The following is a 27,212-nucleotide window of genomic DNA, read 5'->3' on the forward strand; positions in this document are numbered from 1 at the left end:
ATGCCGAAAATCATACATTTTTGCATCTAATGTGAAATTTTTTTGGAAATCGAACGCGACCTTTGCAACGTTTGTCCGAATACGAGAAACTTGGGGTTGTAAGGCATTTTGTCAGTCATATCAAATTTAATCATTTTCTCGTGCATGTATCTCTATTATTCTTTAATCAATTTTTTATTAAAAGTGCCTTGTTGATCGTGGAAAATTCTCAAGAACAAAATGGAAATAGATTCGTTACCGGTAAAATTCGGAAACATCAGATTTTTGACAGGACTAGGAATTTGCTCAGAAATACAAATCGTGTTTTCGTTTTTTGGAGCTAGCGTCAATCCGGCGCTAGCTTAGTTCTGTCATTAAGTTAGTGTCGAATTCTGATGAGAAGAAGTCGATACACAAATTCCATAACTTATGTAGTTATTGGTCGAATGAACGTCGAACGGAGCAAACACACTATTCAATTCCAAGAGTATAATAGAAGTTCAATTACAGCAGTACGAAATAACCAAGCCACTCAAAGCTAGTTTGAGTACACTAATTAATGTAAATAATGTAAACAGATTTAAAAAAAGCAACTGACGTTCATTATGAAGAATAAAATGTTCTTCATGCTACAACACTACCTAAAATCACGAAACGAAGGAAGAGTGTTATAAAAAAATCAGGGTCAGGCATTGCGTAGTTGGTAAATTGATTGCCTTGTACGCTGCTCACCTGGGTTCTATTCCCAACCCTGCACATAGAGTTAGAAATTTTTCTAAAAAGATTTTTGTCACCCGAAAAAAAAGAGGCGAATGACCATTAGGTTGAAAACCTCTATAATCAAAAATTATAATCAAATAAGCTGTAGGCCCTACCACACTTCACTGGCTAATTTATAAGCGAAATCAAACGTTCCTCTGCACAGTTGTTTAGGTTAATTTTCTTTTGTTGCTGGGGCTTCGGTTGCACCTGCAAAATAAGTTTCTAACAATAGCAGCTGTGGGGTAATTGGAAATACTTCACAGTAATACAGTTTGCAGCAGAGCTTGATCAATCACATTCAAACGCTTCCTTCAGTAGACATCTCAATTTGGTTCGTTCAATTTACTCATGTTTTTTGTTCATTGTTTTATACAGTGGTAAAATAAGTTACAACCAAGTACTTTCTACTTAGTAATACTACGTTTTGTGTCCTGGCTACAAAATGGTTGCAAAATTGGTTTGTTTTAGTTTAGTAGTAGTAGTAGTAGGTAGTAGTAAAGATGCGATTTCTACGCGATAAATCTGTGTAGACAAATAAATTATGGTCACCGTACAACTTTGCCTAAGCTTTCTGTTTCCCATCGTGATATAGTTTCAAAATACCATCGTCGACACTAAATGTACTATGAAATGCAAGGAATGTTGTTGCGTTCTTTGTCTGTCTGATGGATGCCTATTTTTTAAACGTTCTCTAAAGTGTAGAACCTACCGGTCACCGCTAAACATACAAGACACGAATAGGATAAGCGATTTATCATACCTGTGTTACGCACTGCGCGTATTTTTCCAACTCTTTCTGTAGTGTTTTAACTTTATCGGTTTCGTCGCGAAGCATTTGCCGCAAAGCTTCAATTAAATTGTTCTGTGTGCTAAGTTGTTTTTCCATTCGAGTAACTTTCTGCTCTAGATCCTGTACGCGAGAGCACACATTATCGGAGGTGACCGGAACCATACCACCTGCGGATGGTCCAATAGCAGTAGTAGTTGTCGCTCCGCTGCTGCTGCTAGGAGTTCCATTCTTGATAGTTGCGGGCGTCGCCAGTTCTGATATTCCACCGCTAGTTGACGTGATGTGGATTGTCTTGGTATTCCTTGTGGTGGGTGTCGGTGATATGCTACGATTCCGCAGGTTCACACTGACCGGACGATTGCTGCTGACAGCAGCAGCAGAGGGTTCGTTCGCATTGTTCGCACTGCCACTGTCAGACGAGATGGCAATCTTTGTTGAAAGGGCAGACATTGACTTGGTCAAAGCGGAGCTATTGTTGCTGCTGCTACTGCTGGTCTGATCTACACTGTTGGTGGAGGTTAACATATGCTGATGGCAACTAGTATCCTTTCTACTGGACGTGATCAAGTCAAAGGAACTATTATTGTTGTGAATATTATTAGTCGTTGTGGTGGAAGTCACGTCGGTCGCACCGGTAGTAGCAGACCTCTCGGAAAGTCGGGTGCGTCCGGAAGCAGTTACAGATGACGACGATACCGCGTTTGATGAACTAATGTGGAATGACTTGGAAATATTATCGAACTTATTCTCCTCCTGTACATGATTGCTGTTGGATATCACCGCGTGATGCTCGGGTGATTTTGAGTCATTAACATTCGGTGAGGTCTTTTTCGCCTGGCTTGCTTTTAGTTCATCCATCCAGGGCACCTTATGTTTTTCCCATTCTCTAGCCTTTGGCTTAGCAATAAACTCATCTTCAATGTTGTTACTGTGATGGCTAACATTCAATAAATCCGGTTTCGGTGACTCCATTTCCGCATTGTGCGATAATTGTTGGAACAAGCCAGAGTTACCGTTGCTCATTCCGTTGCTGCCGGATTCACCAATTATACTACCAGCAGATGTCGGTGGCCTTCTTTTCGGTGCTTTTGCACGATTCGCACGCATATCCTTCAGCACTGAACCACGCTCGACGTGACCAAGTTCGGACTCATCTCGGGAAAGTCTCTCGCCACTAACGTTCTTTTCGTTGTTATCTGCTACCTCCGATTTTATCTTACTTCCTCCCACACCATCCATACTATCGTGGCTTGCCGATTTGCTTTCCCCTCCTTTCACCTTCTGTTTCAGCCCGGAAAATAGATTATTCGTCACACTCGTAATCGAAGGGCTTTTCTTAATCGGCACCTGCGGTTTCTTGCCAAGCACCGGCGGAGGTGTAGCCTTTTTCTCATCTAAACTTTCCAAACTCTTGCGAATCTCCGATGTTTTATTATCCAAACTCTTCCGTGGAGGCTTTTCGGTAACTGGGCCGGTCGTAACGCTGTTTGCCGATGAGTTGTCCACTTTTCGACTGTCCAGCGACTTACGATGGGCGGCAACGTTGCCGAAAGTGGGCGAACCTGTAGCTACCGCTTGACCACCACCACCAGACTCATTGAGGGAATCCTTAGAGCCGAAGCTTTCCTTCCGATAGGCACTGTTCGGGTGTCCACCGGTGCTTGGCTTGCTTGCCAATATTTTGCTCGTTTGAGGAGGACGTTCTGGTTTGGCGTGGAACGATTCTTTAACGGGTGAGACTGGAATGAAATATGCAAGTGGTTATCTTTTTTTGTCAAATTAGATAGCAGATTAGTTCGATAAATATTCGAAAGGTGCAAAAAATATATTGATTAGATACCAGAACAAAGCAGTGATAATGTATATGACGCATCTGTGTTTTAGCCGAAAATCTAACCTGTGATATGGATTTAGGCTAGTAATAACTGATACTTGGCGAAGAAAAAGTTATGTACGAAAGGAATTTTCCTAACAAAATAGACAAAACCCACCAAACAAAACATGAAACCATCTTTAAAAACACTCACCTTCCGGTGGCAGTGCAAGCACAAAATTGTCCGGAAACACTCCGATGCGACCTCGCAATTCGCCCTTCCACCAGCCCTTATCCGGTAAGTCCTTGCTCAGGATGGTAATGATATCACCTTCGACCAGCTTCAATTCGTCATCGTTGGTCGGTGTATAAGCAAAAAGAACTCTGCACAATTCTCGCACTGGTTTCGGTGGTAGCGATGGTGCATCGGGCAACACCGTTTGCTGCTGAACCGGTGTCACATGGTCCAAATCTTCCCTGGAGCTGCTCAAACTGCTCCGGCTCTTGTTTAAACTGTTATTCTTTGTAAGGCTACCACCACCTAAACTGCCATCCAATGCCGTTGCTTTAGCTCCGGTGCTACTTATACGGTTGGCCGAAGTTGGTGAGGCGGATTCGATTGGTTCGACAAAGTTCGATGGGAACACACCAACTTTTCCGTTCAGTTTGCCTCGCCACCAACCTTCCTCTACCTGGAAACAAAACAAATCAGTAAAAATCGATTAACGCCCTTTAAACTCATCATTTATTTACCTCCTCGAAAATCTCTATGACATCACCGACCGCCAGCGTCAGCTCATCTGGTTTGTTTTCCCGGTAGCTGTAGATAACTTTACATCTTCTATTCTGGGTGGCAGTCTTGTCCCTTTGCGAACGAGAAAATGGATAATTAACCAATCGCACAACCTAACTTCATAATTTTACCTCAGAACGACTGGATTGGTATCGTCTGGTTCCAGCACTTGCACAAAATTATCCGGAAACATACCGGTCCTGCCGGTAGCCGTCAACGTGCCTTCCCACCAGCCTCCCGGCTGAATCTTGATGTTGGTAATAATGGCACCTTTCTTCAGCGTCAGTTCATCTGCTTCCTTAGCCGTGTAGTCGTACTCGACGATAGCGCTTACTGCAATCCGAGGGAAGAAAAGGGAATGAAATAATGTTAAAATACAAACTTATTTCAACAATGGGCTAACATTACTGCTTGCGACAAATCGAATTTCAACACCGAATCAAAACATACATAAGCGCAGAATGGCTATCGTCACAAACCAGTGTGATCTTGTAAGCCTGCGGGATTGCTTATAATGTTCAAGCAACAGTGGAATGGGGCACATTGCCAAGCCCAAACGTGCTTATACAGTGAACCCACTGTTTTGTACTAGCCTGACTATGTAGGGCCTAACTAAGATTATTATTGTTATTATATTATCTTATTATTATTATATTATTTACAATGGCTTACAGGGACGATTTTCTTAAATATGGATGCATTTTTTTGCAAATAAAAATTTATAAAAAATTTCTGAATTAAATAATATTTCGACTAAATTAGACTAAATCGCTCTAAAATAAGCGATAGACGTACAATATAAATTTCCTTTTTTCAGTTTAAAGAACAGGTTTCTCTTAACCTTTTGCTGAACCAGCCATAACACCCAAAATCAAAAAAAAATCCTCCTCATTTAGGTGTTTCAGCTAAAAGGATTAAAACATACACGCGTCACTTTGCTACTTATACACAATACAAAAAACTCTATGCCCACTCCTACCATAAGCAAAATGAGTGAATAGCAAAGTAGAAAACGCTCACTAAGGGAAAAAACAACCGCGACTGACTTTATGCAGACTCCTATTTGACCTACAGTCAGAGTTAAAAATAATCGAAGCTCTTTTTTGATGGCTGAAAATGAACCTGATGCGACTCGCGGTGAATAGAAAAAATATTCATTCAAATATCCATGTTATTCATTCAGTTGAATATCGTACAATATATTCATTTCACTAATTATATAGGAAAATGTTTTCAAATGCCGGAAAAGTATATGAAACAACAATCATCATCGCTTACATTGTGCCAGGGCATACTTTGATACGTTTGATTCGTTGCTGCACGGCCGCTTCGAGTAATAATCGGAGACGAATGAAAATCTGCATGGATGAATGGGCGGTTTATTCGTTTGACGTTTTCAGCTGCGTCACTGAATATTGAAAATGAATGCGGCTGAATTTGATCAATTTTCATTCAATGAATTTGAATATTTTTAACTCTGCCTACAGTACACAAGATTTAACAGTTGATAATGGTGAAAACTGAACTTAAGCTTAAGGAAGTGTCACATATACAACTACATCACACTCGTAATATTGTACTGATAATATCCAATAGTTTAGCCGACGCGGTGAGTTTTATAATGAAGAAACAAAAATCAATATGACAACATTTAAATTAAATTTACAGGTACTAAATTAACGAAATAAAACTGAAATTTGTCTACACAATTTGACACCGCGCAATCTCCCAGATTGCACTAATGAATTGATGGCGAGATACGGAGAAATGGAATCCTCTGCGAATGATATTGGTGTACGGGTAGTGAGAATGCGGCTGAAACAACATACAGTCGTGATTCGCTGGTTGGGCCACAACCTTGTCCAACTAACGAATTTGATTCGCTAGTTGTAAATGCATCTGTTCACATCTCTAAATATTGTCAGATTGATTGTCAAAATAAATTTGACATGAGATTTTGGCGCTCAGATGCTTTTTAGTTGGTCCAACTAGCGGAGGTCCAACTAAAAAGCGGTCCAGTTAAAAAGTGTCCAACCAGCGAATCACGACTGTACCCGAGCAAACGAAAAGTTCATACTGTCCCCCTAGTCCTGGTCCAATTTCACCGCCAATGCATAGTGCTTTGATAGTGTTTTAAATGGGTTCAACCCATGAAAACATCATCACCATGGTCCGATAAATGGGTACAACTACAGCAAAACTACAGCTATTACTTCAAACACTAACGCTAATAAGCATCTGTTTTTACATTTCTTCAAGGTAACTGAGAACGCCTCAAAAATCGGCCATCCCCGGAAAAGAAAAAAAAAGCAGCCTCTCGCCAAACCGTTGGAAAACCCCCAAGAAAATAAAGCAGTAGGACTCTTCTAACGTGCCGAATGCACAAATTGACCCTCATAAGGGTCGTGCAAAGGGTAGCCAATAAAAAACCCGTCCCCGATGCAGCACTATCGGGGCGCAAAATAGTAGTCAAAACTTCTCAGGCAGACCACCCAAATTAGGTGAAATTATAATTTGGATAGAAGATACAATTTTTCGGTAGTATTTGGTATGACAAAATCAAATGCTATTGGGTAAGCAAAAAAAAATAATTTGGCCCTCATATTAACATTTTATGTTTTAGCCCGTTTATTTAAAAAAAAATACCACGGGCGACATAGTTTTTATTCGTTGTCCTACTAGAGCTGTAGTGCTAGGTTCTCGAAAGGCTATCGGTCAGAATCACTCACTACAATAGCAGACGAGGCGGAAAATGTCACCCACACTGCTTGAAGCCAATTGCAGCGGTCCGTGATTCTGAATGCGGTATTCATTGTACGGTTCAGATATGTGCGGGTTTAGGAACTTCACGATCGCGTGTTCCGTCGCGAAGTGCTCGAGCGTTTGTACGTTAACGTGTTCGATCGCGTGAGCGTTTGCTTGTCACGTGTGCTGGTGCTTCGCGTGTATAAATTCGATTTCATAACCGTGCGGTCATTCGGATATTCGCGTGTGTTCTTGAATGATCACGCTTGAACCGTGAATCTTATGCTTAGTATATTTAGTATATGGTGCACCACCGGTCATGTCGCTATGGAACGTGTTGTCTGGTGAATATAAGCGTCATTTTTGTACTGGTCCAACCGAAAGCATGGACCTAAGATGCTAAGACCGAAGGAAGAGATTTCCGGACGTGACAGATGCATTATCACGCGAACATGGGCATTTGTAGGTCCCGTTTGAGATAGCGCTTATAATTTTATTAGTGCAAAAACATTCACTTAATCACCGGGGTTGCGAGACTACAGGCTTTGGTGAGCGTGGATGATCGCGAAAGTTTCAAGCGTTTGTATATTAACGAGCTGAAAGCTAGAAAAGAGTGAAATTTCTCATATCAATTTCCGGCCATATCGCCATGAGTTGTTTGGTCATTATTCGATTGGTCCAACTGGAGGCAAGAGGCTAGGCTGCTAGGAGTAGAGTCTTCTGGACGTGACCGGTTCATGATCACGCAAGCGGTGGGTTAATGCTTGAGACCGCGTTTGTAAATCTAGTTTCTACAACGCTCACTTAATTACCCGGGCGCCTTAATGTTGAGATCGCGGGTGTAAATATGTGTGGATGATTGCAATTACATGTTCGCGTTTGTGACCAGATTTGCGTTATCGCGAAAGCCACGAGCGTTTGTACGTGTAGAATGAAAGAGATTGTGAGTGCATATGAGAGAATATGCAAGTAATTGTGTTAGTGAGTGTTAGTATGAATCTAATTAAAGATATAGCAACAAACGTAAACATCATGCCGAATGAAAAAAGATGCAGAAATTAATTTGAAGTACAATATAAATTGACCGATATTATTTTTGGTATACATGAGTTGTAGAAAAGCAAACTAATAGAAGTACAACAAAAATAGACCAATGAATTAGAACAAAAGAACAAATTTAACATGCAATAAAACTATTGGCACACGCCTAAATGCCAGTACAGGATATTCATTTACCATTAAGAACAATTGCATTATGTTAGGATTTTATTGTGCGTCGGTAAATTAATCGTACTTTAACTTGTCCAATCTGATTGTACCGAAAAAATCTAATCGAATGCACGAATTGAACACTGGTAAAAATGGCCAACGAATCCTAGGATGGATTACCCACTTTTTATGATATACGCCAAGTTCTAATAGGGCACTGCAAATTTTTTTTTTTTGACTTCTCAAAGGCCCCCCTCTCATATTGTGACAAATGTCAAAGTAAGCTCAGATGCCAAATTTCACATCATTTGGACAATTTTAGACCCCCGCCCACTTCGCTTGAAATTTTTTGAAATTGGTACTATGGGAAAATATGGAGGAAAAATACATTAAATGCTATAACTTTTGAAGTAGTAATCAGAAAATTACAATTTATACCTCCTTTGAAAGGAAATAATCTTAGTATTTGAAAGGAGACATTTTTGTTTCTAGGAAAATACGGGAAAGTGGGGTGCTGGGTCATTTTGGCCCCAAAATCCCCTATTTTTAATGATTTTTCTGCTCCGTGATGCAAACCATACATATTTTGTAGATTTTCTAATGTGAAAAAATCTCAGAAATCGAACGGAGCCCTTTTGACCTTAGTCCAAATACGAGAAGTTGGGGTTATAGGGCTTTTTGTCATTCATATTATATTTTATCATTTTCCCATGCATATATCTCTATTATTCTTCATTCAATTTTCATAAAATGTAACTTGTTGAACGTGTAAAATTCTGAGGAACAAAACAAAAATAAAAACGTTAGAGGTAAAAGTCAGAAACATTAAACTTTTTGATATTTACTCTACAAATCTCTTTTTTTTATTATTTGTCCTAATACCTCAACTTCCCCTATTTTCTAGGAATGAAACTTTTGTCATGTGATCCCTAAGCATATTTTACACTAAAAGTAGTAAATTAAATAAGAATTTTGTTGTTAAATGAAGTTAATATGTGCGATGTTATGATAAACATGTGAAATCGACACTATATGTCAGATAATTTGATGTTCCTGAATTTTACCGGTAACGAATCTATTTTTGTTATAATCCTAAGGATTTTCCACGTTCAACAAGGTATAGTTTATGAAAATTGAGTGGAGAATAATAGAGATATATTCACGAGAAAATGATGAAGTTTTATATGAATGACAAAAGGCCATTTAACCCCAACTTCTCGTATTCGGACAAAGATCAAAAAGGCTCCGATCGATTTTTGAGATTTTTTCACATTAGAAAAACTACAAAATATGTATGATTTGCATCACGGAGCAGAAAAATCATTAAAAATAGGGGATTTCGGGGCCAAAAAGACCCAGCACCCCACTTTCCCGTATTTTCCTAGAAACAAGAATATCTCCATTCAAATACTAAGACTATTTCCTTTCAAAAGAGGTATAAAATGTAATTTTATACTAAGCATCTACTTTTGCATTCATTTAATTAGTCTTTGCACGATGACGAAGTCGACCGATAAATCGACACACAATTAAACTGTGGAACAATGTTTGCAAACACGGCCCACAGCAAAAACCAAACCACCCGTCGACCCGCCAGTCGGCCACGCCAGACTGGTTGATCGTTAGTTGAAAAACCCATAGAGAGGTCTCTCGGTTTCCTCGATGCACCACTATCGAGGCATAATGCAATAACCATCTAAAAGCAATTGTGCGTCAGACGTTCGTTAAAAAATTATGCACGAAATATGCTTGATGGTGTTTGCAATACCATCAATCTAGGGAAGGGAACATGTGTCCCTAACAAACTTACACGAAAAGTGAAAAACGTCGTTATTTTGAAACAGATGAATGGAGCCGAAAAGAATCAAATCGCTCATGAGTGCACAAAATAAACATTCAAAGTCGTATCTACTGCTTCATTCTTGCAGCCCCCCTGTAGTTTCCTTCGCCTTTCAAATGTCTAACCAATTCCGCGGATACCCACGGAATCAATAGCTACACCCCCGCGCTAAACGTTTCGGTTTTGTGCCGAACAACTTTCGGTGGGTGCATTGCCTTACTTGAGGTATGCCAACAACTTTGGCTGTACCAATATACCAATGTAGAAATTTATATATAGGTAGTAATGCAAGACTAGATGAGGCGCGAGCCGGCTGTAGAAACGAGAGTGTCGGTTACATAAAACTGTAATATAGGTCAGGTCTCTCGAAAGGGAGGTTTAGATGCAGCGAAATTCAATAGATGCACAGACAAACGACACGCGAGGAAGATGGAACAACATGAAGTCGAGAGAGACAGAGAGAGAGAAAGGGTGGTGTCATACAAGATACTTGTAAATGTCACCAGGTAATAAAACAAAACTTGTCAGCAGGGTGGAGAATTCACTGCTGAAAACAAGAAGGGGAACTTTTCGCGCCTAGAAGGAACTGCATCGAGTTGATTGATTGTAACCTGCGGATCTATGTTCAAATTGAGGTCTCTCTTGGTTGAAATTATTGTAGAAAAAAACGTCATAACCGTCAACTAATTGTCAATTTGAATTGCTCTATAATTAATTCGTATTGTTATGACACTGCCAGGGCTCTTCAATTCATTGCCAACAGGACCGGTTTCGACCTGTGCTTATCTATAGTGGAACGTTATCGGAAACGCGCCAATTGATTGAAATCGACATATTAGGAAAGACAGCGGAATGTGATGAACGACCTATCGGTCTATCGACTCGACAGGCTTCATCGGACATCGAATCGAGTAGCATAAAAATTCTCAATCAATTTGTTTGTTGTTGGCGCGCGCTCTTTCTAGCGTCGCTTCTTACTGAAGGTGTGAGTTCTCTATAGAGAATAAATTGATCATCACTTGTGTAGCTTTGTTGTGATAGTCGTTTGGTTTGTTGATGTAACACGCATATGTGTCCTCTTCGGGGACAACCGGTTTTCAGCAGGTCGAGCTGTCGAAAAATTACATTAACAGCAGCATCCAGCTGTGGGGCCTCTACGGTGCTCAGCGCAGTTGCAGTCAATGTGTGCGTCATGCTTTGTCGCTAGTTTATATAGCCATTAGAAGGGCACCTATATCTGTATATCTGCCAATGGCGCTTTATTGTCGACTTTTGGTTACGTTCCAGATACTTTATTCCTAAGCTAGATCGCGCTTGAATCTTAAAATTTTCGTACCATTTAACGAAGAGGCTTTTCCAAGCCGAGTGTTTAGAAGCATACCAAGGTACTCGTAAATTTATTAAAACGATTTAGGTTGAACATATTTTTTCGCGAATTATTTCATGAAACCCGGAATATTATTCATAAATCCTTTCAATCATCGTGAACTAGTTCATGATTCCTAATATATCAGTCACGATTCAATATCCGTGCTCGAGAAAAAGCTCACAAAATCGCAAATTGTTATTCACGTATACGTGAACTGATTCATGATTTCTAGCGAATTAGTCACAACTCATCATTCATGCTCATGAAATAGCACAGAACCATGAAATATTTTTTTTATATATATATATTCGTGAACTTTTTCATGATTCTTAGTATAATAGGCACGACTTTCCAGTCGAGCTCGTGCAATAGTTCACAAAATCATGAAATATTGTTCTTAGAAACGTGAACTGATACATGATTCCTAATATAATTTCCACAACAGGCCATTCGTGCATGTGAAATAGTTCACAAATTCATAAAATATTATTCATGATTTCGTGAACTGGTTCATGACTCGTAGTACATTTTCAATTTCACGCAACTCTGCACATGGTCTTGAGCTTTTCACGAAAACCATTTCACAAAATTTGGCTGTTGTCATGAAATATCATAGTTATGTCCAGCCTATAGCGACTAGTAAATAGGTGCCACTAACTGATATAAGAAAACTATTAGGACCTCGAACATCATTATTCATTCGATAAGGTTCAATGTGATGTCTGGACAGAGAACGAAAACTGCGCTGAGCTCCAAAAATATATTATAGAGCCACAAATCGTGTTCGTGTTGTAGTTCACAAAACCAGATACCGGGAATCAGTTACGCTTTTATGATCCAACTCATATTGTCACGTTACTCCAAGTAAAAAACCCGATAGTAATTAAACATGAACATGAGTTACGTTACTCCACGTGTCAAATTCGAACGTGAGCTCAAAAATAAAATTTGACTATAACGTGAATAGAAATTACGGCAATCGCGACTGAGATCCTCAAGTCTTGAACATAAGTCTCACTACTCTGCCAGAAAAATCCAACGCGAAACTCGTAAATAAAATACCACGAACACGTGAATATAAATTTCGAATATCGTGACTTAAGCCCTGAATACGTGAACATAAATCGTGCTACTCTCCCAGAAAAATCCGACATTAAACTATATAGCAAAAATGAATAAAATATCACAGTAATGTGATGAGAAATTACGAAAATCACGACTAAGCTCCTGAAAACATGAACATCGTTTTAGTTGTTGTACTACAAACCAGTGTATCCCCAAAGTATGAACAAGAATCATAACAAACACTAAACACGTCCATGGAGCAACCACAGTAACCCAACCAAAATTACAATGTAACCAAATGTTCATTTTTGCGTGAACTCATGAATACGAGGTCCATAATTTCAGGAACTTGGTAAAGATTTTCGAAAATCATTCAGTTCAGATATAAATAATTTTTGCGATTTAAAAGACGAGAGTACTATATTCAATTCTTAAACAAGGAACATTTTCACTGCAATGGTGAAACTGCTATTTCACAAGACCTTACAAATGTCTTAAAGCAGTTGGAGCTTGTGCAACCACCCCTGGCTGCTACTCCGTTATCGATCGGGACTAGCTGAAGTTGCGCACAGGGAATTATGCTTGGTAGTAGCGAAACATCTTTCAATGTGCAAATCCTGGTAATCCCTAAAGTGTTTTTGATCAACACCATCAATGCCGGTCAGGCCCGGACGTAGATCGCGGAAGGAAAGAGACGGAATGGTTAGTCCGATACTTGCTTTTGCTAGAGGTCGTATATACTACTGCGCACACTCCACAAGTATCACGGGAGGAGGATATTTTTGTTAGTAAGAGTATAGAAGTTGGATCTACTTCTTCTTTACCGACGCCAGAGAGGTGATTCCACTACCTGGACTAGATATCGATCCACCAATTTCATGGACCGAGGACCAACAGCTTTTTACTTCCCTTCCGAAGGAAGACGTGACCACAGATTTTTTCACCTCAGAAAAATCTCAACGACCTCGGCTGGAATTGAGCCCAGGCCAACTGGAATGAGTGGCGGTCACGCTTACCACTCAACCAACGGCGCCGTCCTTACAAATGTCTTAAAGCAGTTGAAAATATTTACTAATTCGACGTGATTTCTATTTCCTCGCGATTGGTAGTGGAATGAGTTGTACGGTTTATATGTATAGGGTCGAATAATTTTGCCTATTTGTCTGAAGTTTTGCACACCTGACATAGCTTTGATATTAGAGACTTCGGTTTAACATATGAAACCGTAAGACTTATAAACAGGTTTATTTCCCCACATGTGCGCAAAGATTTTTTTAGAGGGTGGTTCAACTGGAGCTGTAGAACTGGATTCTCGGAAGCGCTCCCTGTCAGAATCACGTTCCTGCCATACGTGAAAGTCGAGGAAAATGTCGAGTTGCCGCGGATGAATTTAATGATCATTAACGTCTTCTACACTACCTTACTGAGAGCATATCTAAATGTTAGTCTCATTTCAAAGTTTGGATGTAAAATTAAACGAGTTCTAAAAATTGCTTGATTTTTCACCTTCTCAAGCAATACTTATAAAAAAGTAAGGGTCAGCAATGAGAGACCGAAGATGGAGATAGATAAATTTACAGCGATCTTAATACAGTCGTGATTCGCTGGTTGGGCCACACCTCTGTCCAACTAACGAATTTGATTCGTTAGTTGGACCGACTGACAAATGTCAAAAACTCTTCAAAGGAGACGTTAGTAGTGTAAATGCATCTATTCACATCTCTAATAACTGTCAGATTGATTGTCATAATTTGACATAAGATTTTGGCATTCAGATGCTTTTTAGTTGGACAATTGTCCAACTAGCGGAGGTCCAACTAAAAAGCGGTCCAGTTAAAAAATGTTCAACCAGCGAATCACGACTGTAGCTCGAGAGATTTAGTGGATCCCGCCATGGAAGGTGACAAAGTGAGAGTTGGAACAATTTATAATTTAAGCAAGCACATCATCGAAGTTCTTAGTACACCCAGGTTTTTTTTACGCGGGGGATACGTACCTCGTAAAAAAAACCGCGTTGATTGGAAAATCCGCGTAAAAAAATCGCGTTAATTGGAAAATCCGTGTAAAAAAACCGCGTTGATAGGAAAATCCGCGTAAAAAAACGCGTTAATTCGAAAATCCGCGTAAAAAAACTCAGCAAAAGACTTAGAATATTTTTGGAAGTTTTTTTTTTGCGCGGATTTCGCAATTAACACAGTTTTTGCAAAAAATATTCTAAGTCATTTTGAATGCAAAAGACTTAAAAGATTTTCGGAAAGATGGAAGAGACGGATCTGGAAGACTCCTTATGGCCCACACCCCAACAATATGGGTATTTTCGGAATGTTATTGAAGAGTAGGTGCCAGAAATTGATTTTTGACGCCATTTTGAAATAAAAGATGGCGACTTTTGGTTTAGCAAAATTCGCTATAACTCAATCAATATGGATATTTTCGGAATGGTCTTGATGAGTAGGTGCCAGAAATTGATCTTTGACGTCATTTTGAAACCAAAGATGGCGACTTCCGGTTTAGCGAAATTCACTATAACCCAATCAATATGGGTATTTTCGGAATGGTCTTGACGAATAGTAGACAAAGATCGATTTTTGACGCCTAGGCACACAAAGAAAAATATAAAAACGAAAAAGAGATCTGTGCACTAAGAGCTACACAATTTCGTTCAAAGAGTCACCCTGAAGAGCCTCCCCTCACTGGCAACCAGGTAGAAAGGCGAATAAAATTTCTACTCAGATAAAGTTTGGTCGGAAGAACGTTTTTCGTTACACGTATGGGAGCAACACACATCGGAGTGAAGAGGTTTACTATAAAAGAGAAGAGCGGTGGTTCGCATGAAAAGTGCAAAGAGCGTTTTTTATTTTACTCTTTATTTGCTCTGAGGTGCATTACATCCCCGGTTTCCCGTACTCGTTGTATAACAGTTTACGAAATATTATGGTCAAGCATGACAACTGATTTTTTTTTTAAATCAGTTCGTTTATTGGACGTTTGCGTTAGCTTGTCGGTGCCAATTTCTTTGTTTTACATTTTAAACATCTTAAAACTAAATCGATATTTTTTATATAAGATCTAAAAAAAATTACAGCAATCTTAAAACTAGGAATATATATAAGACAGGGAACAAATAATTTATATTAAGGGATTATATACAAAGTTGTGGCGTAAAAGTGCGCTAAGTTCGTGATTTTTTTAAAGCGTTTTATGCAATTTTTTTTGAAAAAGCGAAAGACAGCTATCGAAGTTCGAAAAAAAAGCTGAATTAAAAAAAATATTGAAAGTTGGCGGAGTTATCGCCCATCCCCCGTAGTGAGTTTTTTTGGCAGAGGTTTGCGGTGAACGCTCTCCAAGCCAAACCGCTCAACTGAAATCAAAAAAGTAAAAAGATTATTGAAGAAAAATATATTGTGGTGTACTTGAACGGATCAGTTTCCCAATAAAAACACTTTTTCCTGCAAAAAAATCATGTTAACCAAAAAATTGAGTTTTGTGGTGCTGAAAATTTTAAACAAAAATTCATGGCAAAATTTTTTGGATGAAAAAGGAACCGTTCAAGTATACGAGAATGTAAATACGAACAATTCAAAAAAAAATTATGAAAATCGGATGAATAGTTTTTGCGATATCACGTTCACCGCAACGGTACTTTTCAAACAAGTTAGTTCCGAGATAATTGCGTTTAAAGTTTTGTGTTAACTTCATACGCGGAAGAACCAGCACGCTGCGAACGGCTGTTGTTTGAAATCTAGTACTCCGATCTGGATGAAACTTTGCACAGATATTTTCAAAAGTATGTACTTTCAGAATATTCAATAAATTTTTTTTCGATTTTTTGAGTTCCAACTTTGTATATAACCGCTATGTGTGAGAGGGTGACCAATAAAAGGTATACTTTTCTTGAATTAGTGGTTCAGGTTTTAAATAAATCGAGCAATTAAAAATAGATTTTTTTGGGCGGTATTCAAAGGGAAAAAACGAAAGCAATTATGTGAAAAAAACTCCCCAAAGGCAGGATTCGAACCTGCAACCCTTGGGACCCAATGCACAAACCCTTTTGCTATCCCTGGGCTATGACCACGATATATAAAAAGGGATATCTCGTACTGGGACAGTGAATGTACTTCTACGGGCCTAAAGGGAATCTTTTAACTGAGACCTGGCGTCAAAATACCCGGCGCATGCCCAGACAATGTGCTCGATGTCGTGATAGCTCTCGTCACAAGTGCACCGACTTTTCTCAAATTCAACGGTGGCCGTTATTCGCTCGTGGATGAGTTTGGAGGGCTAAAAAGTAAATGCAGATGACTACTCCTGCAGAAGCAGTTCAGGCGTTCAAATGCATGCTTTGGAGATACCTGCTACGGAGTGGAAAAAGTATTTCTCAAATTGTTTTAAACGCACGTAAAGGTGTATTGATTTCAAGGAGAGTATACACTTTGTGAAACTGCTTCAGTTCTATTCGAATATATAAATGGGTTAAAAATATCAAGCGTAAAACTCGAACTGAGGAACTCAAGGCAAGAAATAATGAATCCTGAAACTTAAGGATCGATGACCCTGGAACTCAGCAATCTTTGATCCTGGAAATCCTTGAAACGGGAAATTAAGGATCGGAAAATCGATGCTCGTAACCTTAATCGTAATTATGCTTCATTACGATATAGTCATGAACACATTACGAAAAGCGTTGAGCCATATGAATAAACATACTCAGGTATATTTATTACACTAGGTGATATGTGGATAGAAAGTAGGGTTACTGCTCCCTAATTCATCTTAGCTCCTCTGTTTATCCCACCCATTTGAACACATTAGTTAGAGCAGTATCTGCTATCTCTATTCAACGCATTAGCTCAAATGGTAGGATGAATAAAGATACGTTGTACTCGACTTTTCGCTTCGCTCTAGCGCGGGCATTTTAGATTGTTCGTGTAAAAATTTTAACTGCACTGCGTCTTAGACTATCAGCATCGGGCGTGGGTATAAGCAATTTACTAACCGTCATCATAACACGACACCGCACCGGCGGTTGGTAAACAGGTTGGGAAATAGAAACTTATCGTTTCGGTTTACAGCGAGTGTCTATATTTGGTAACTTCTTCCAACCGACGCCAACGTTGCTATTCGCAGAAAGGAGGCAAAACAAAGGAAAATGTAAAAAATAGGATCTCGCGATAAAATGTTATGCAGAAGCGTTCTGCGTGAATTTTGATTCGACTCGTGAAAGATTTTTATTTTAAATAAAATTATGGATTGAGCTCAATAAATAAAACTATCGGTTGTGAGTCAAAAAATTATTTGATTGAATTCATTAACATTTTTTTAAAGTTTACAGAAATTAAAACAATTATTGAAATTAAAAGTTTATTGTAACTTTAATGAAAATATACTTTCAAACCTCGATTCACACCAATTATTTTGTCGTTTGATACATTGAACAGTATTTGTTGGTATTCAATTACCCACAGTTTTGATTATGCTGTATGTTTTCTGCGTGGAAGTAAAAATGAGTGCATCTAAGCAGCTTGGATTGAACTGGAAGATGTAGCATTATGTCAAGCTGGGCATGATGTGACCCAGGATCCGATTGATAGGATGCAAGCAAGAAGCGGAATTTCATTGGCTTTGAAGCTTGCAAAAGCCCGAAAATTTTTATATGTGGAGGTCAATACGAAAGCTAATGATAGTTTCCAACGAAAATCGAAAATCGCTGCGAGCAAATGGTGATGATTGTGGGGACTGTGGAAACTATGGTTCGAGAAGAAAGAAAATGCGTGTATTTTTCTCGCGCAAAGTTTTTAATTCAGGACCAGTAGTAAAAAGAAGGTCACGACGACAATGGTTTATCACACAATCGGCAGCGCTTAGTTCAAAAACGCTGGATTTAATTGCTGATAGGTACGCATGGCAGGACACAGATCACACCTGTTACATCATCACCATCTCATTTCATCCGGTGGTTCATCATATTTTCGAGGGATAATATTGTGTTGTGGTATACAGTCGTGATTCGCTGGTTGGACACTTTTTAACTGGACCGCTTTTTAGTTGGACCTCCGCTAGTTGGACCATTGTCCACCTAAAAAGCATCTGAACGTCAAAATCTCGTGCCAAATTTACTTTGACAATCAATCTGACAATATTTAGAGATAAGAACAGATGCATTTACACTGCCAACATCTCCTTTGGTGAGTTTTTGACATTTGTCAGTCGGTCCAACTAGCGAATCAAATTCGTTAGTTGGGCAAGGCTGTGGCCCAACCAGCGAATCACGACTGTATACTACCCAAGATCGCTTATTTGCCCCGTTTTCTATGGGATTTCCTATCTTCATAACTTGCGATCATAAACAGTATAGTGAAATGCATGAACGTGAATGCACTTGGAATTCAATTCACTTAGTCTGTAAATAAGGGGAGGGCGGGAGTAGACGGGGTTGGGTGATTGTACTTAACTTATAAAAATGATATTTTTAATACATTTTAACATTTCTAATATTGTTCTTAGAAACAGTAACACGAAATATTAATTAACTTTATAATTTATTGTTGGACCATGAAATTGCTTGTTTCAAGACGTTTATTATAAATTTACTAGAAGTATTCCGCGTCGAACAATGTGGAAATGTTCTATAATTCTAGGATAGTCACTTTTGTTAATTCATTGCAATAGTTTTTGACTTACTCCGACAATTTTATGCAAACTGTGGATACAAGAATGTGGATTTGATGACCAATTTGGTAAGCAGCGAACGTCACGTTCAAAAATTTTCGAACGTTCCACTGTTTAACCTACCTATGATTAAGACTCGTGTCAGGCCAGGGCAAACACCTGATGATGCTTTGGCTCGTTCTAAGCACAGACAAACAAATATAACAATTCGAAGACTGATTTGGGAAATACATCGATGATATTCAAAAGAGCACATCTGAACATTACATTACATTACATTATTGTCGCTTCAGCTCATCGCATCGATGCCAATGCATTTGACAGGCGAAGATCTAATAGAATTTCAAATTGTTTGAGTTAAAAGTTGAAGACACAGTACGCTACTTCGAATTATGGAAAAATTCTTATCGCTGACGCTAAGAATTTTGCACTACCCCGCAAGACCGTTGTTTGAAAGCAAGATTCCGTGTTATGTCATTTGCCATACTGATAAATTGGAATCAAATTTATAATTTTTGAGCAATAACTCATTATTTGATTCCATCTTTGGAATTACCGTATCGACGACAAAATGTTGAATTTAGTTAATATATATCTGTATTAACTTGCCACAAATTCGTGTGTACCAATTTGCTCCAGGGTACGCACTTAATGTTTATTTCTTGAAGTAGATGTATTTGTAGTTAGTATTTCAGCTCCAGCGATACAACCGATTGTAATTAGAATTAGTTGTGTTATTGGCGCCGGAATACTACACAGTTAAGCTTTTTCGGGAAATCAGCCGGAATACGAATTACGAATACGAATTAGAACCAACCAGAATTTCCGATTGAACTTTACTTTACCCATAGGTGCACGCAAAGTTCATATATCGATTACTGGAAGCCTATTGGCCGATAGTAGCGCCGGCTAGCGGCTACTTGTTGCCAAAGGCCTTGTTTATGTTATAAAGGCTCGCACAGAGTGAACCCAAATCTACCTATCGAACAATCAGATGGCTACCTATCGTGCAAAGTAAACAAATATTCATCTTTCGGAGAACATGCAAGAAATGTATTAGTTAGTTAATATCATGGCGAAATATTTCAATCGTCGAAACAAGACACTGTATTCAGTTTATTATGCTTTTTTTGTAACAATGTAAAATAAATTACATGGAATAGTATCAAGAATAAAGTGCTATAAGCCACGAAACAGTGGGTTTTCAATTCACTCCATATTAATTTATTGTGTAACTCGGTTGAAGTCACTCAAAGTTACAGCAAAAATTGTGGGTGCCAGAAACAAAGAAGATGGCATCATTTTAGGCAGCGTTGCGCATTCCTCTGTACGGGACTCTATAATACCACAGACACTGTTGTTGTTGTTTTCTTAAAAATGATAGTTATATCACAGACTAAGACATAGCACTATGAAGGAATTCCCTCAAAAAACATCGATCCGACAATTTTCCCAGAACACTAGCTCCACCTTTTATTCACAGTCCCAAACACTCATTTACTGGTGGGTTACCCCTCAGGTTTGGGAACAATTTTTCACTAGTGGTCTATCCCCCATATGCTTGTTCATATGTCAGTGGCGCCATAATTTCAAATGTGGCCACAGTCCCAACTACAAATATATTTTAATAGACCGTTGGCTCAAAATCCACATTGAGGGGAAATTCCGGAGAAACTATTGTTGGCTCAGCGCAATTCGCAGCAGTCACGAAAGAGTTGACGATACTCCTTTTGTTCACGAGCACTAGATGTGTTTGGTGAATATTGGTTTGGAACTTCCTCTCAACGTGAATTTTGATGATTGTCTTTTAAGCACAAATCTCCGATCAACATGGGGAACGTGCTATTTGAACCAGTCGCTACTGATTCCTGATTCTAGTTCTAGGTTAGTTAGATGAGATATGATTACTATAACAACGTGCTCCGTGTATCAACCTAGGAAAACAACGCATTTTACGCAAGTTAATATTATTATTGAAGCCACACATAAAATACTATCACTTAATTATTTTTGTTTTACTGTATACTGTTCTGCCCATGTTGTACAGTAATGTTTTCATTTCGAATGGTTACAGTCCAGTCTACCAAGTATTCATGAATAAGCCCACTATTCTGCGATTCAATATTGCCTTTGAATATACTTAAAACCCAGATATGTTTACCCGGCTATGCTGTCTACAATATGACCACAGCTACAAAATTTATGTAAATATCAGTGTAAACGTCTATTACTTGGGGTATGGCAGTATTCTTACATACATTAACGCGCAATTTTTCTCCCATCCGAATATATTTGACTGCAGCGTCTGAAGGTCGTACGTCAGATGGCTTCCGTATAATTTGGTAAAACCCAACTTTCTCTGGCTTTTCAATATAGTATTAACTCCTCTTCAAAGGCTTCGAAATACATAAAAGCGAAAGCGTATTCGAAACTGATCGTTCGTATAAACTGTTTCCGCAAAACAATCGTTGAATGGTCGTAAAGGTTCCTTCTCCGCAAGTTTGTTTGTAATATCTAGCATGAGATCCTTTTCATTACACTAGTGATTCAGAGCGGCCGTAGTATGTGCTTCAGACAATGACTTCTGGGTAAACATTAGATATTAGAATTCGTTGTCCGTTCCGAACCCATAACATTTCTTAGAATTTTTATTACATATAGAATTTTAGCATATTTGAACAAAAAATGTCTTATTCAATTAAATAATACAATGTTTATTGCTTCAAACGGCAAAATTAATGGTATGAGCATTTTTTTCATTGAAACAATAATTAACTTTTAATCTCAATAAACATTTCCAGTTTGAATACTTTTACAATCATTACAATAAAATATTTTTAGAAAAGAGAACGATGTTTATTACTGAAATGGTTTTATTGAATTCAATAAATAAATGTATTTTCTTTCTAGCAATATTTTTTTCACTGAATAATGTCCATATCATTAAAAAAAACGATTATTTTATTGCATGATTGCAAAAAAATGTAACGTAACTATAATAACAACTACCGGTGTAAAAACAGATTATTATTTTGGCAACCTATTTACCAACGACCGGTGCGAAAACGGGTGTCTAAATAAAATATTATCGTTTAGCGTAATCAAAATACACACGCATTTGCTTACGCACCGGTGCTGATAGTCTTAGGAGCGAAGCAAAGATAATGATACCTATTTAAGTGCAATCTAGCCACTCTAAGTCGAGTTAATAACGAAATAGTGTGACATCCCGACTAATGAGATGAATAAGGGCTCGTCTACCCTATAACGACAGAATTGCAAGATGCTAATGCTTGAAAAACTGCATAAAAAATCATCAAAATATTCCTATAGTAACTTTTGGAAGTGTTCTGTTTTGGGTATAGTCATAATTTCGGGTACTCTGATTTCTAGCAGCTATGTTCGCGAAGCATTCACAGCTCTGATAGTTATGTCGGGACAGATAGCAGAACATTTTTCACGGGGATTTTCCGGATATTCTATGTCCATTCAATATTTGTTCTTCTTAAAGTAATGCATTGCTCGGGTGGTTTGAAAGGCTCGGAACTAGTCTTCCAAGCTATTCGTATAATCAAACCTCAACGGGAAGGTAACACTAACTCAGTAATTGTCCTGCATACTTTTGTAGTTTTTTGTAGAGGAATCCAGTAACGAAACCAGGTTAGTTGCTTCAGGCAAACGTTTTTGATGAAACTTCTTGCAAAACAGTGGTGATGTGAGCGAACCCGAAATATGTTTCAAGAGAAGAACTAAGGTTCGAAACTGACGTCAAAGAAACGATTTTTGACAATAGGCAGATTCGAAAGTGAGTTAGTATCAGCCTTAATCAAAAACGACGTCGAAATAGAAGGTCAAGTGCCGCTATGGAATGTAGTACCAAGAATTTTTACTTTTTGTTGTATTGTCCACAACGGCAATCTAGTTCATCTTTCATACGATTTCATTCTCCGACAGTCACCAAGCACAACTGGAGCCAACCATCGTCTGGCGAATAAAAGAAACAATCTAAACAACTCACCGACGGCAAGTGCTTTTTGTTGTTGAATCAAACAGCATGACTGGTAGTATGGTATGGTGACAAAACACCTTGAAGGCTTCGAATTTTTTCCTCCCATGCCATACCATAATTACCCGAACCGGGAACAAACGTTGGCAGACAAAACAAAAGTAAATATTTGCATTTTTTCCTCGTTTCGTCGCCGTCCGCTAGATATAAACATACAGTGTGCGGGCCGAAAACTGGAAAAATTGAGGAAAAAATCATGCTGTCTGCATTTTTTCACAGTACACAATTAGCGGATGCCGTGTAAAGTTCAATGCCGAAATGCGTCTTCAGATTCCACTCCCGAACCTTTTTGACCGGATCGAAGCAAATCGTATATAAATTTCAAAATAATGTTCACTTTCTTTGTCATCGGCAACATCCGCTTCGTGACCTTATTATTACTGTTGTATCGTTCTCCGCACCTCAACTCGTGCGCAAAGGGCTACTCAACATCTCTGTCCCAGGCAAGCAGCTAGGGGACAAAGATAAGTTCTATCAGACGCACGGAAACGTGATAACGACTGACCGGGAATCCAGCTGTATGTATATAAATGTACATGAATACACTTTTATGACCGCTTGCCGGATTTTTTTCACACTCTACAATCGACTGCAAAATGGTTATTGTGGAGCGGGACGAGTAAATCAAGTCTAAGCTTTAGCTTTATCGAATTTTCAGACGGTATAATTAGTTTACTTTGTTTCATCAAATACCTGTTTGGACTTAAGTCTGGAAAGTTTGAAGTAATCAGTAATAATGAAGATCGTTCATATTAGTTATAATTGATGGAATGTTTTATTTACTCTAAGACCTATTTTGGTCCTCTTTTGCTTCGTTCTGAAGCAACAGTTTAATAACTAAAAATTACTAAATACTGATGGTTAAGCACACTGAAAACTGGTTTAGGGACAAAACATCGAAAGACAAAAGGTCGAAAGAACAAAAGGTCGAAAAGGACAATAGGTCGAAAGGGACAAAACGTCGAAAAGATGCAATATTGAAATGCATTAAACGTAAGAGATAATCAGGCTTTTTCACGCGGTTTCTTATTCCATCGTAGTATTTCTTAACATAGTTTTTTTATTAGAAGCATAACTGAGGGTAAACAACCAAGACGATCAATTACTGTTTTCTACTGTGTGTTGTTTTTTCAATTGCATTTCATATATAACTATGTATTTTTACTTGCTTAGTTCGTTACTGTCTTGTACTTAAGTGGAGTAGATTATTCATTTTTATTTTTGCCGTCTCTGACTACTATTAACTGTGTGTTGTTCTGTTTTCATGGTAATTTGGGGCCTTTGAATTATATAGGAAATCTGTTATAAATGCTTCGTTGCCGTCTGTTATGTATCATTCAACATCCGTTTCATACGCAGCTTATTCAAATTATACTCTCTTCAGGTAATATTTCCTCAACTTTGAAACCTGTGCTGGTCTTGGCTTAGAAAAATCAGACGCAATTTTGAAATTTAAGAATAGTCTGAATATAGCAATGTTTTTAACTTATGCTTATGTTAAACAAATAATAAATTCTACCAAATCTTACCATAAAAAATTTTAAATTATAAAATACAACAATTTGAATTTTTATTGGTGTTTTTCCTTCCTAATAACAAAGGCTGTTCTTTATATGATGATTGATCTGCCAATTATATTCCTTTCTCAGTGATGATGTGCGATTTGGGGTACAACACATCATGTTTGGATCGCCTTTCGCAATTAATTGTACAGCCGTCGGAAGCGGCGGCCCCTTGAAAGCAAACCTGTGATCCACTCGTCGTGCCCGGCTTACTCAACCATAGGGTCGATAAATTAGTTTAGGTCTGACTGAGCGGAGCGACGTCGGACAGCACAAGCGATGTGGCGTAGCTACATTAGGCGGCAGTGTTGATTTTTTTATTTTACTCTTCTGCTTTAAAAACAATGAACTAACTATGATTGGTATGCGACATTTCAATACTATATATATAATATTGATAGGATTTTCTTGTTTTACTAAAATATACAGAGAAACATATAATTCTAAATATATTATAAACTTTTTTTCTAAGCTTAAATGATCTTTTTGAAAATACAAATTCACTTTGCTTGAATTGTAGCCTGTAAGACTAGGGTTGCCACCCCTCCGGGTTTGACCCGGAGCCTCCGGTTTTCGGGAGCGATCTCCGGGCCTCCGGGTTTTACATCAATTTCTCCGGGTTTAGTTGAAAAATTGATGATTTAAGCTTTTTTGAATTTGATTCTTTTCTAAATGTTTCAAAAGTGTAAGTATGGTGCATATACTATTTTTCTGGTTCAAACGGGTTCACCAAATCGCAAAACAACGAAAATGAAAAACAAATCAATTTTTTACAGCTTAAGGAAAATAATATTTCGCTATACGTTGCAATTTGCGTACATTGAGTCGCTCAAAAGTTATTTTCCTGCAATTTTACGAAATCACTTCGTTGTTGGTGGTGCCTATCTGCAGCTGCATCAAGGGATGGCGGGTTTGTTCTAATCTGAATGGCTAAATAAAACGAGTGCTTCCGGTGTTGTTGCTCTTGCAGTGACCCCCAACTGTTGGCTATGGGGGTGAATTTTGCCCCCTTGTCGGAACGTCTGGTGACGAATTACCGAGACCACAAAGTACTTCTCCTTCTTCTGTTAGTTGTGGATCAGAGCAATGCTCGTTCGACTTATCCTCCGCAGCGAGAATGGCTGGTGCTTTTGTATTATTTGCACTTAGCCGGAGAAGAGAAACTGTACACTAATAAAACCGACAAAACCGTAAACCAACTTGAGAAATTTACAGCTTTATTTTGACGATATAGACGAGATCACTCTATAGGTGATTGTGAGGTAGTTTTGATAATTTTCCAATCAACCAGGATTAAATTTCATGACAAATTACAGAAGGAATGAAAAAGTATATACACTTAGGTTTTTTACGCGATAGAACAAAATCCATAGTGAATATTTTTTGGAGCGCGTGCCCTGTCGCCTCGTGTACAGATAGCTTAAAGTCTAAAATGTCGTGCAATCGCTTTGATTCTACTTTTTGTTGGCTTTGGTTTAAAGTCCTCCACCCTCAGGTCAGTAAAAATCTCCGGGTCAACGTCTCTCCCGAGGTGGCAACCCTATGTAAGACATAGCTACGGATCAGTCTGCTTTAGTGTTGCCCGGATCACTGAACAAGTGGTTTAAGCGCCACCTCTTACGAGGACCACTTGACACTTTCAAGATTACCCGACCAGAAACCCAACCCCAGGGCGGGTTAGCCGGGTACTCCGTCTCGCGTGACTACACCAAACAATAATCAAAAGATCGCGACTAAACTACAAACTCCTGGTTATCATCACTGACAGAGTCCCTAATAACTACCAATCATAAGCCAGCTTCCGAAACCAGAGTGGAAACTGTTTTCCCTAGCAGTCTTATCCGGAGTACATTGGTCAAACTACATGAATCGAAACATGAGACCCTTCAAATAAAGACATCTACAGATATATCACCTCAAGCACCCAAACATTGGATTATAAGGCACACAATCTATTTTTAACCTTTATTCCATAAAACTAATATGATTCTTTTTCAAACGTTCATTTTCTACTTTTTTGCCGGTTTAGGGCGGGTGGAGAATCTATCTATAATTTTTACTATTCGGCTAGAACCTTTGTCACCCTGCGCAGGGACCCGATCATCTCACACTGCTGCTTCCGATGCGCACTCACACCTATAAAACGTTGACGAGTGCTGGTGCCGAGGGTGTTGTTAGGGTCCTAGTTTGGATTTCGGTAACTGCTGGTAGTGTCGGAATAGAGAATAGAACTTGAATAGAGTTCCGCAGTTTGAACTTCATAGATACGGCAACGCTGATATAAATTATATATACGCTGGTTTTTTTATGCGGGGGATACTACCGCATAAAAAACGGATAAAAAAAACCGCATAACTTTGACAATCCGTATAAAAAACCGCATAATTTTGAAAATCCGTTAGTCATTATTGATCTAGACTGGTAAACCCAAGTAATTTTGCAGCCACCTTAATAAGTTTTGCATCATTTTCATTTCATATTGGTACCAGTTTATATGGGAATTTGTGTAATCGCACTCTTCAACCCGTAACTCCGGAACAGGAAGTCCGA

General features: G+C 38.6%; 1 protein-coding gene across 8 annotated transcripts in view; it reads right to left on the reverse strand.

Annotated features, from left to right (window-relative positions):
* Positions 1-1,051: 1,051 nt before the first annotated feature.
* Positions 1,052-27,212, reverse strand: part of LOC131676935 (serine-rich adhesin for platelets) — a 30,914-nt gene continuing 4,753 nt past the window's right edge. For 7 of the 8 annotated variants that reach the window (XM_058956355.1, XM_058956353.1, XM_058956352.1 and 4 more), the window contains 4 exons: positions 4,269-4,470; positions 4,098-4,209; positions 3,559-4,036; positions 1,052-3,270 (listed from right to left, as the gene is read on the reverse strand). In XM_058956355.1, the coding sequence (XP_058812338.1) occupies positions 1,496-3,270; positions 3,559-4,036; positions 4,098-4,209; positions 4,269-4,330 (2,427 nt within the window). In that variant the 5' untranslated portion in view covers positions 4,331-4,470 and the 3' untranslated portion in view covers positions 1,052-1,495. Of the gene's footprint in view, positions 3,271-3,558; positions 4,037-4,097; positions 4,210-4,268; positions 4,471-4,545; positions 4,781-27,212 lie in introns of those variants that run through there. The other variant, XM_058956356.1, reaches the window with a different exon arrangement.

Source organism: Topomyia yanbarensis, chromosome 1 (genome assembly GCF_030247195.1).
Source record: "Topomyia yanbarensis strain Yona2022 chromosome 1, ASM3024719v1, whole genome shotgun sequence".
NCBI lineage: Eukaryota > Metazoa > Arthropoda > Insecta > Diptera > Culicidae > Topomyia > Topomyia yanbarensis.